The sequence below is a fragment of the Athene noctua genome, chromosome 4 (genome assembly GCF_965140245.1).
Source record: "Athene noctua chromosome 4, bAthNoc1.hap1.1, whole genome shotgun sequence".
Classification (NCBI taxonomy): Eukaryota; Metazoa; Chordata; class Aves; order Strigiformes; family Strigidae; genus Athene; species Athene noctua.
In genome coordinates, this window is record NC_134040.1 from 19,976,071 (window position 1) to 19,988,498 (window position 12,428).

Consider the following 12,428-nt stretch of genomic DNA (forward strand, 5'->3'; position numbering starts at 1 on the left):
CTGACAGGAACTGCAGCTAGATTGGCACTGGGCAGCTTGCAAAAAATGGGAAGGTTAGTTGTATACATCTCTCATCAATTGCTCTGCTGCTGCCCTGACTGGCTCAACATGGAAAGCATAAACTCGGCAAATTTAAAGGATAATGGCAACAAGTGTTTCTGTAGAAACCCCATAACCTTCAGAGTTAACCAGCTCAGGAGCAAGAAAACCAGTTGCACTCGATTAAGTTATTTCTTGGGTTTTTTTCTCTTTCCTTTAAGTTGCTTTATGTTTTAGCTGGTTTCCTTCTTACTAACTATGATGATGATGATACATAAATTTGCTGTACCGTACCTTGAAGAGGACCTACTACAGGGCGACCTTGATCTCGATCGGGAATATGGAGAACGGGAACAAGACCTGCATTGAGGAAAGGACCTTGATCTAGAGCGTGTCCTTTGGGATCTTTGAGAAAATAAGGATTTGGGTGGAGACACTGAATCTCTGCATGGAGAGTTAAAAGAAGAGCAAGAAGGCGATACATCAAATAATGAATAGGCTTGTGTCCCATCCCAAGGGTAGCATAGTTTATCACTTTCATCTTCACTGTCATCAAACAGACCATCCATTGCTAGTCCTGAATTTATAAACATAGGTAGTTTGGAGAATTGTTCATTACTGTAATCACTGTCCCTTAGTTCTCTGGTCTTATCTGTTTCTTCATCAAAAACAGCTTGGCTGGGGTGACCAAAATGCTTATTCAGTTCAGCCCGGATTTCCTGGTCTTGGAGCTGTTTTCTGTTATTACCGTGGGATCCCTGCTTACTTGTCTGTAAAGTCTCTTTCTTGAGGTCTTGTTCTAAAGAAGAACAAATCTGACACTGCCACCCAGGTGAAGAATCCTTAAATTCTAGTTGTCTGGAGTCCTGAAGTTCCTGGGATATTTTAATGTGTATTTCAGATTTTGAATTCACAGATTGACAGTAGTCATGGTCACCAAACAGCCGCAAACTGGGCCGTTTTGTCTTTCTCTCCTCATGTCCACTGGACAATACTGTAGTCTTGCTAAGCTGTGCATACAGCTCAGACTGTTCTGGACCCTTCTTGATTGGGTTATTTGCTTGAGAACCGGAAGGCTCACTATAGCGGGGCTTTTTTGAAGGTGGTACAACAGTCTTGCATGATGACTTCGGCTTAGGTGAAGTCCTAAAAGGATTATCCTGGTTGGATTTATGAGGAGGGGTCGTAGGTGGAGTTAGGCCTAAGGGAAAAAAAAGGCAGAACAGACTTGTTTTAGGCACACATACAACATTTATAAAGGTAGCTCACGTGCTTCTTTAAAACAGATACAAAGCAAGACCCATTCTATGTCACTTTTAATTTAACACTAGTAATACTGAGAATAAGAGTATTCAGGTGTGAGACGCCAAAGGTCTGGTAACAACCATAGCAGCGGTACTAATGAATTGCCATTAATCTTCAGCATAATTTCTTCCTCTCCCCTTCTTCCATGACATCCGCCTCTCTCTCTGTAGATTTTGATAGAAAAGATCAAGAGAGAAAAAACAAAAGACTTTTTTGTTAAAAATCAAAAAGATTTTGATAAAAAAATTGAAAGCCAAAAGACTAGCACTGTCAAAAACCTAAAGAAATTAGCAGACAAAAACCTGAATAAAAGTAAGTCCCCCTAAAATAAATGAGTGCTACCAAAGGAACCTTGGTAGGACGCAGAACACAAATGCAAGGAAATACAGCAACTCTACAACTCGGCTGCAACGACTTTTTGTCTCCACAGTTCATTAACTTTGTAAACCATTGCTAATGTATGTATAATACATTCTTGTCGGTATAACTAATACATTTTGCCTGAAATGTGGTTCTGCAACTAAAACCCAAGCGAACAATAGAACAACTGTAACTGTAATGAACCACTACATTTACAACTAAATATTAGTGAGAGTCATGAAGCGGGGAGTTGAAACGAAACAGGTGAGTATTCAAAGACTAAAGATGCCACTAACTGAATCAGGACTGTTCACATAACCGTAATAGATTATACCACTACGGTGAGACAAAATTGCAGGAAGGACTACTGCCCATTCCAGTAAAACCGGAAAACTGAAGCAGCATCTTCTAATTGTTTTCATAGGGGTAGAATATAATTCTCAATATTTTCTGTAGAAATCATAGAATTTCTTACGACTTTACAAAAGGATAACCCAGGACACCAGGGCAGAGTAACAGCAAACTGCAGCCACTGTTTAGGAAATAATTACTCTTCAGGAAGGTACTCAGTATGCTATGTTTGAAAAATTTGTTTCCATCCCATCAACCTTAATGTAATTCAGAAGTAAATATACTTAAAATTACACAAATTAGACTGAGATTAGGGAGTTCTCCTAGATAATCCAGACCATCCTTAAGCACTCCGGAGGCTGATGCTGCCTCAGAATGAAAAGAGAGGGCAGACACACAGGAAATGTGTATTTCAAACACAGTTATAGAGTTTTGTTTTGTATTTTTAACCATGCAACAGAGCTCAGCAGATCAATGCAAATGGAACATGTTTTATAGTGTTTTGCTGTAAAGAAGGAAAAGGGTCCATCAATGCACAGTGCTCCCCAAGGAGCATAAATGGAGACTGGGAGTCCCACTGCATTAGCTGCAATGAATTTGTTCCAGAAAAAAAGAAGATAGGAGTACCAAGGCATGAATACTTGATGTAAGAGAGCAGCTTGATTTTGTTTGAACATTTGGAAAAAATGGTTATGAGCAACCTGTGGCTTATGTGAAGACTCTGCCCAATGCCACAAAAGTTGGGGAAACTGAAGAAAAAGTAATGATGCCTAAAAGTCTAGTTACCTCAAATTTGAATTTAATAGAGAAAAAGTTTTGTGCAAAGTCATCACTGTATTTCCTTTAATTTGAGTCCATTATTTTTTCGTTCCTCCTGAAAATTCACTTGAGTCAGCAGTATATATTTCATACTTTATCCACCTCCTCACTAACAAATATTTTGGACTACCAAATGAATTTTTCCTAAAACGAAGAGAACAGTCCTCTTCAAAATTCTGCAGTAATTATATCTGAGTTAAAACTTTAGGATCAGATTCAACAAAGACTTAACTAAGCAAAGATTGTTTTCTAGATAAAAAAAATTAGAACTGTCACTTTTACTCATGAAATTATACAGCCCATGAGAATCTCTGGGGTTAGTTACTGATTTTTTGGATGTAGTTTTAAAGAAAGGATGAAGTAGAAATATAACAACTCCACAATGAGCCTGCATATTTAAGAATTTCAGGCAAAGAAACCCTGGAAATAATCCAATATTCAAAATAAAATATTGTTTCCATTTTCACTTTTTTATAGCTAGCCCTGGCAGGAAGAAAGCTAAACACAGAGCACAATGATTTCCAGAAGCCCGACAAGGAGTCCAACAATCTTTAGAGGAGGAAGAAAAAAAAAAACCTACAAAAAACCCCCTCACAAAAGTACAGACTGAGCTAAATTTACTGGCACTTCTCTTGCTGGCAGAACTGTGGTGGGGACAGCCTAAGAAAGGGCTTCCTCGTGGCATTTTGGCTTTTTTCCTGGTTTTCAGCAGAAGCAGGAAGTGCACAGGCAAGTAGAAACAGACAGAAGTTGGAAAATGTTCGTTTAACTTTTGAACAAACCTCCATCGGATATGGAGGAGGGAGTGAAGTTCTGAATCCAGGTCACTGTTACGGAGTCCACCTTCTGTGTGTCCCATGACCGATCTCCAAACTGTGAACTTTGAGAAAACCAGTTGGCTGCACACTTGCTCATCTTCAGGCTAATCCCTGGTAATCTTCACCGAGGGCCACGATCCCACATCAATGCCATGACAATGTTCTATAACCGTTGGATTATTTCATACGCACCTATTTCTCCGCCAATGTGTACATTTCAGCGTTGACACTACAAGGTATATTCTGTGCTCTCTCTTGAACTTAGCAGGTTTTGACAGATTTATGGAAGGACAGATGGCCATTACGGGCTGAAGGCTGACAAGAGGCAGTTCAGAGCATTGTTAACACACTTGCACAAACTCTCAGCAGTGCAGCGCTGTGCAGAATGTAATTCAGACTATAGCTTTTTTATTGCTGCCTATTTTCTTTTGTCAAAAGAGCCTGCTGTGCACAGCAACAAATGGCTGCCATTACCCAGAATGTAATGGGTGTCAGACAAATCACGTAACACAAACAATCAAGAGTATGTAGGTCATATTTCAACAGAGCACAACCTTAGCAATATTTATGATTACTGCATTGAAATGTGCTCTATAATAAACAAGTACCTCTACATCACTCACACTTATGTACTTCTGCACAGCAAATCTGTTAGAAGTGGTACATACTCTACAATCATCCCCCTTAAACAGTGTTTTTTTCTTTTTAAAGTAAAAGGCAAGTATTTTTTCATGATGTGCTATAAAACCATTTTCTTTGTAGGGACTTTTCTTTAATTGAATGGCTTTGGTAAATGATATGTCTGAACTTTGCCTTGCTCTGTCTATAGACTATGAACTCACTTGGTGATCTTGTGCTTGAAAACAGCATACATCAATTTGCCAGCACTGCTGCCGAAGCAGCACCGTCCTCCCTGGGTCCGTGCAACACGAAGTGTTTGCATGTGTGCCAACTCTGCCACCTTGGCCAAGCGACTTCTTTCAAGAAAATTTCAGGGAGAGTGAAACTACTTTTGATACATTTCAAAACTCCACTGAAAAAAAACCTTAGCAACTCATTTAGCTCAGCTAGGTTGATAAGCAAAAATTAGGGGAGCGCCTTTGCATAAAACGTGACATCTTGACATTTTAGGACTGATTTGCAATGCTGTTTTACATAGATATTGATCCTTCTAAAACTCTACTGTAACTGTTAGCATTTAAATGCTTGATGACGTTTGCTGTGCTTTGAAAGGGATGAGAATTAGTGTCTTTTTGCAAATGCAGCCCTGGAACCTTTCTACATGTGCACTGCACTTTTGAGAGTCATTGAAAATGAATTCTTTTATATCTTTTAAGTTTGAAAATGGATTGTCAAGGGAAACATTATTTAAGGCCACTTAAAACACTGAACACAAGATAACAGCTCAATTCAATAAAAGAATTAGAAGAGCTTTTGTGTGGCAAAAGATTGCAGAAGCCAGGAAAATATAATAAAATTAAATAGCCATCATATAATAAAAAACTACATGCTTGTTGAGTATTCAGTTTAATCCTGTTGTCAGTGCTGCAGAGAATAAACACAGATGCCTGAAAATATCAAATAATTTACTAGATTTTATTCCCTCTGGACAACTCTGCTTCTCACATCTCACTTTATCAGAAATCATTCTGAGGTCAAACAAGATAGATTTTAAGTATTTGTTCTGACAACTAAGAGGTAACACAGATCTAGAGGTGGGCAAATAGCAGGGTCTATGTATCCTCAAGGATGCTCATGAATTCCAAATCACTATTCAAGCTGATTGTGTTCATACAGCCTTTTCTGTCATCTTTTTGGAGCAATCAAATTTTGCACCCAGGAAAGACCTGTGAAGAGTTTTATGCTCAGGTAAATTACATGGATCTGTGTGCAAATGAGAGACTTTTCACCAAGTCACCTCTGCTGTAGATAAGAGGGTGGAAATAGCCTTCCAGTTATTGACTGAGCCTCAAGCGTGCAAATTTGCTTCCTGCGCTTACATGATGGCTTTGAGTATTTAGGAGTGAAGGTTTAAACACACACCAAGAGAACAGAGAGAACTGAATTTCAAACATTTAGGAGCCACATCATCTAACTTCTGGCACTTAGAAGTTCAGCAGAAAGTCTAAGACAATCATTGAGGCGCCCTCGATCACCAAGAGAAACACAGCCACCTCCAGAGGGTGAGTCATCCTCCTAGTCCCTGTGCCTGCAGGTGCCCCCTCAACTGACTGGTAACAAAAAAGGAAAGAGGTCCTCCAGTGACACAGAAATGTCCCATGATCCTGGAAGACATAAGAGAGGTTCAAGTCCATGGCCTCTTAGCAAGGTGTTGGCAATGCAGCTAGCTGTGGAAACAAAGGGAGAATGACCTCTTGGCGAGCCTCCTACTCAGAGTAAGACTTGCCTTACACAGAAATGACATCCACTACATTATCATCACCTAGGACTCCCTACATATTATGATGTTCTGGTCCATTTTCCTTCCAATAGCACTAGAAATCAGCTGCAGGAGTTGGGATTTTAGATAGTAAAGGACTTATTCCACTATCATAGGCCGCTTATTTAAAGGCTGTTCAAAGAATTCTTAAGTGTGGCTTGAGAACACTTAAAAACCCGTTTGTTCCTTGTAATTTGACAAATCAGTGTTTTGACAGTTTTAGGGAGTACAAAGTTACATTCACAACTACTAACAAATCCGTTTTAAAGCAAGATATAGCCCTGGCAAGAGCACGCTTTCAGTTTGACTTTAGATATGTGAATCCAAAATGTGTGTGTGACAAAGATTGATGGCTCATATGGGAAATGCTTTTATTTATTTATTTTTCTACTCTATAGTTAATTCATCAGTGAGGGAACCAATGTTGTTTTCAGTAGAGAGATCAAGGGAGCTGCTATTTATATTAAAATACTTTGTGCTTCGATAGTGCGAGCAGCACTTCTAATGGTCTTTTCAATTCGGCAGTGAGATCAAGGCAACTCCTATTTAAATTATAATAAATAGTGCTTGTACAGTGCAAACTGCCCTATATAAGGACAATGAACAATGTGGTTATCTGGATATAATTTGGAGCTGCCAGGGTCTCACTAAAGAACTCCAAGGTATTATTAATCACTACTGCCACCTTTTTTTTTTTTTTAACACTGAAGTGGGTCCCAATTCTGCCATGATTTACTCACATATGCTGTAAGTTCTTCAGTACTTGAGGTTGCTTCTGTTATGTACTTGTCTGCTTCCAGCACAAGCAGACTCACAAGCATGACACAAGACACTATCACAATACAAATGAGTTTAAAAGACATGCACAACCACTCATATTTTTTAGATTTATATACATATATGAATATAAAACAAAATCTACGTGTACGTGAAGGCAGATTAATACAACTACCAAGTAATGAAATACAATCTCCTGAAACTGCCTTATCAGGCATTATGAAGACCAGAGCAAGTACAACATGAAGTCCAAGAGCCACCATCACGTACTCTGCTTGGCAATACTGCCCCAACTCCCTGGCCACACATGCTCCGCCAACTCTTATTCTTCCTGACTATAATCAGTTTATTTCCTAGCTAGACTCTACTTCCAGAGGGAAAAAAAGATCATGTTTTCATAGCACAATGTTCCTGTTCAAATATTCGTCCAATTGTGCTGTTTCAAAGCTTCTGATGCATTTTTTAATGCGCTAGTTCTCCTGATTATATTGTCCAAGACAACTACAGAGCCGTTTTGTTTCCTCCTCTGTGCACAGCTGATGGAGCGGAATGAATTTGATAATACCAATACCATTCCTGTTGCCATTGTGGAGGCAAAACTAGAGGACTATCCAGGGGTCAGACTGACTCCCAGTTTCTGTCTCGTCAGCTGATGGGAAGAGCAAGCTGCTGACTTTCTGGCTGGAAGAAAACACTGCTCCCTTCAAGGGTTGCTTGTACCACTCTGCTGTAGTCACCTCATTTGCCCCTTTCAGTTGGCAGCACTAAGCACTGACTTACCAGTGTGCTTACAAATGGGCACCCTCATGCAGATTTACTCTCCAGTAATGATAAAAGAGGCTTCTCCATGCTTCAGGCCTACCGGCAGTGAATGGGATTATGCTGCTGCATACAGTGAATTTTGCCCTGTTTGTGTTGATTTTACAAAAAGAAGGCACATTGAAAAGATGCTTCCTTTTGTCATGAAAGGAATGATTAAGATGGCAGGTTTTCAGGACATGGCAAAGGAAAGTGTGCATGTTTCAATGCTGAACTAATGAAGAAGTTTCTGAAAAGTGAAATGATGGTTCTAGGGAAGTGAAAGCCCAAAGTACATACAAAAATTTAGTGCTTGGGACTGCTCTTGTGTAAAGTCACTGAATTTAGGGGCACCAAGCTGATTGGTACCTGAAGACATATTTTGCAATGCCCCCCCAAACACTAGAAATCACATAATTTACAATCTACTGTTATCCTGAGAGAAACACATGCCAAGTACATCTCTTTATTTTTCCATATTACACAACTGAGAAAGAAAACAGTCTTGGCAATAGCTCAGGTGGAGCTCAATGTATGGTCTTGTGCTCAGTTCTGGACACTTCAGGTAAACAGAGGCAAACAGAGCTCAGAGGAAAGCAGCAAAACAGATTTGAGTCTGAAGGAATTGACTTTAGCAAAACGAAGAACAGATTAATTAAATGAGTGCAATAGGTGATGCATGAACTAAATCAGCACATGATAAAAAAATCTACAAATCTTCAAAAGGTACAAACACCAGGGATCTGAAAGGAGGAGTAGGATAAAGGGAGGTTGTGTGAAGTGTGCTAACAGAAGAAATAAAGAGAAAACAATTGAATATCAATTTTTAAAATTACCTCTAAGCTATGGAATAGTTTTTCAGTGATAGAGGAGAAAGCTGTTATTTGTGACATATTAATCTAGAATTGACAAAGCACTGAAACATGCAGTCACGTACAGCCCTTGACTGGCCTAGAAATGGACTGGATGCCATAACTTTTCCATCTCTAACATCTATTACACTGTGCTGTGGGGTTTGTCTTTGAAAGATGGTGCTCAGCAGTACACAAATTTATGGGGAAATGGGGAAGTATAACAGATAAATGGTTTCATTCATATTTTCCCAGAAATTATGCTCTCTTGTGTAGGTTTAGAGCCATATTTTCAAACACATTCCTTCTCAGGTAACTGGACAAAAAGCCAATGCTAAACTGCACTGAAGTTAATCTACTGGAGACCTCTTTGAGATCTCGGTGTACATGTGGTATATTAAAATGAACAAACACACACACGAGCCATGCTTAATGGAAGAGCCAGCACTCCCTATTTCTCACCTGCAGTTCCAGAGAGTTCCACACTTAAGGTTTGTTCAATAGTCTTGTTCTCAAATGGGGAACCCTTGGGATCACTGGAAGACAGGGCACATTTATAAAAACAAGCTGAAATGGAGTTGCTGTAGATAAAATCTATTGAATCCCCCTCCCTTTTATAAATGTTTGCGCTTTTTAGTACTTACTTTGGTGACTCGGGCGTCAGTGGAAGTGATAAACTTGTTGGTTTGGCTAAAGGGAAAAAGAAAATGATGATGGAATATTTAAACACTCCATAACATATACTGAAAAGACTTCTTTTTATTTTGGCGGTGGAATCCCATGTTAGTCAGTTAGGGCTGAGCTCTGATAGTTCAACAACCATTTCAGTGTATCGCAGATAAATAAGGAGACTCATCCTGATTCCTTATTAGTGGTACCAAAAGGGCACCTAAATTTCAACAATGATTTACATCAATTACTGTACCTCTGAAATACAGTACACAACACAAATGCCAAGAACCTTTCAGAAGAAGAGTGGTACATGTTAAAAATCAATGAAGAACTCTACAGGATACACTGTGAAAATGTTATTTCTCTTAGAGTTAATTTAGACTACAGTTCACGTTTTATTTGGAAACAGGAGCAGCAGAATAACTACAAAGTAACAGAACGTTATGAATATTCAGTTAATTTTACTTCTACAATATACAATTTTACATATAGCACTGAGAATAGGTTGTTTCTATGAGGCCAGAGTCCAACCAGTTATAGTCCAAATTTCTAAAAATTATCCTGCAAACTATGACAAGTCACGGACATCGTCACAGATGGTTAAAAATGGGGTTGAAGCTCTCAGCACTACAATCCCAAAATATGTGAAAAACAAAGCTCTAGCTATAAAAATACTAGCCTTTGTAGCTTTTATCCATGCAAACATGTATTTTCCAAAAGCAAGCCAAGAAGTAGAATATTTTAATAAAACTAAGATTCTCTTAATTGCCAATAAAATGTTTAAAAATTAAAAAGAATATTACTTGCAAATTTTACTTTTTAGAAGTTAGATTGATGTTTAAACGCAGAGAGCATTGTACCAAGAACAACAGCAGGGGATCTCTTCTGCAGATTAATTACTTAAGACAAAATGTTCCCCTTGAACACTCCTGCACTGCAGATCTTTTGTCCAGAGTGTCACTACTGCGTATTTCGTATTCATTCCAGGCTTGGAGCTCCCATCAACATTAAAGGATTTTATATGCAAATTGATTACTTTTATAAGCTCTAGAGCATTCCTGAAGTAATATTACATTTAAAAAAAAATTAACTCAGTTCTCAAGAGCTGCATATTGTTTCTCCTCCTCCTCATATGAAAGTTAGAAATGGAAGCTTAGGTGTTCACCTCGGGTTCACCTTCCTCAGAAGTCACCGCCAGAGTGAGGAGATGCACCTCAACGAGTTATTTGTGCATAAAATTAGGTGTAGCAAGACTGAATGTAACCTGACACATCTTTGTGTGTACTTTATATACATCTAGGGATACTAACATTTGCCAATGACTACCTAGAGGTAAAATTGGCTTAAAAAAGACAGACTTTACAGTAAAGCTCTGGAATAAAGTTTTATACAAAGGCTTCTACTTCTTTTTAGAGGATAAAAATCTACATACTCTTACCCAATGTAAGCTTTCTAAGGAAGCTGAATGTGTAAGAGCTATTCAAGCCTCTAGAAAGTCTCATTCTATTTCTCACTAGTCCCACATCAGAATATATAAATAAAATTCTGAAGCACTGAGGCACAGCGCAAATCTGTCAGAGAGGAGCACAGAACCAAGGTGTGACCTCACACTCATATGTATTCATTTTAGGCAGGTATCACTGAGCTCTCCCACTGAGAATTTCACATACCAAAACACCCATCAGTTTTCTTATTGCTAGGCAAGGGCTTGACCAAACAGTATCCCTGCAAAGGATTTGCCCTCACATTCAGCTATTGATAGTGTAAATATTTAGGCAAAACACTATCATTTTCCATGGTGCCTGTTTATTGGAGTTTCAAGGTCTGCTGTGGTGTGGTTTTTTTCTTATTAAAAATGGTTCACATGAAGTCGCTTGTCCCTGTAAATTGAAAACATTCAGGTTCAAAAGAACTAAGTTTCCTGATGGGCAAATTTCAATGCAAAACCACAGATGATCTTTGGCATGAATAGGTCTGTGGACATTCCCGTGGGTTTGCAATATGTTTGCAACAGCAACCCTAAAGGAAAATACCATTTGACTTATCCTTTGTGAGCTTTCCCTAACTTTGAAAGAAAATATCAGATCCTGATTATTTTTTAAAACAGAAGGAGCCAATTTTCTTGCACTTCTGATTAAATGTGTGAACAAGGGACTATAGGTCTGCAAATATCAGTTAAATTTGCAAGGTTGATTCTGCATGAATTGACTGTCCAAGCTGAAAGCATTATATTCTTGTATTTGTATTATATGCAAATCCATTGATATTGAAGTCATATATTGGTGTATGAGGCAAATTTGATGAAAAAATAACATCTCAGAAGTCTGTAAAATAAACTGTAGGAATTAAAGGATAGAGTAAGTTCTCTCTGCTTGAAATTTCACCTGCAATTTCACAAAAGTCACAGTCGTGTTAGACACTGGTAAGTTAGCTGTGTGTCCCTTTGGACCTTCCTAACTTCTCCTTCCACGCTGTTTCCACAACCCAACGTGCCCTCTTCTTTGCACTGAACCTACACAATTGCGTCAGCTGGGGAAAAAATGCAGCTCTGATCTGAATAGAAAGATTTTATAATCTGTATTTACGTATGTGTGCACGTACATCTGTATATGTGTCTAACATAACGTGCATATAGCATGTTATACATGATATTCCTTATCATGTAGCACCTTAATGCTCAACAGTGTTAATAAAGCCCCCTGTAACTTCTGGCAGGTCTATGTTTCAGTACCATTCCAGTAAGAGACCCAGGTTTTAGATGTACAGTTCAATCTGGATTTTGCTGTGAAGCAGACTGCTGAAGCCATCCAGAAGGAGTGGCAGTTGGCATCCAAGAAGCTCTAGGGTCAACGGGATTTGAAAGAAACATTGTTCAGAGAATTTGAGACCATAATGGGGAAAACTATACTTAGGATGTCAGAATGTACAGCTGAGAGAAAGGTATTTAATGGTAGGAAGGGAAGATTTTTTTTATTAAGTTTGCATATACTTCCTAGTGAAGAGTGAAAAATTAGATTTGATGGGGGCTGAAAATGCAGGAAGAGGGGAGGGGAAAAGAAGAAAAAACATATATACAACTGCTGCTTTAAAAATACCAGAACAACACATTTAGGGTCATATACTCATCTCTGTTACAGCCAGATAACTTCCATGGACTTTAGTGTAGTCATCCAGGATTTGCGCTGATGTGACTAAGAT

At 38.7% G+C, this 12,428-nt stretch overlaps 1 protein-coding gene across 3 annotated transcripts in view; it reads right to left on the minus strand.

Moving 5' to 3' along the window:
* PPARGC1A (PPARG coactivator 1 alpha) overlaps nucleotides 1-12,428 on the minus strand; it is a 375,488-nt gene that overhangs the window by 13,495 nt on the left and 349,565 nt on the right. For all 3 annotated transcript variants that reach the window (XM_074903778.1, XM_074903779.1, XM_074903780.1), the window contains 3 exons: nucleotides 9,203-9,248; nucleotides 9,021-9,094; nucleotides 334-1,240 (listed from right to left, as the gene is read on the minus strand). In XM_074903778.1, the coding sequence (XP_074759879.1) occupies nucleotides 334-1,240; nucleotides 9,021-9,094; nucleotides 9,203-9,248 (1,027 nt within the window). The remainder of the gene's footprint in view (nucleotides 1-333; nucleotides 1,241-9,020; nucleotides 9,095-9,202; nucleotides 9,249-12,428) is intronic.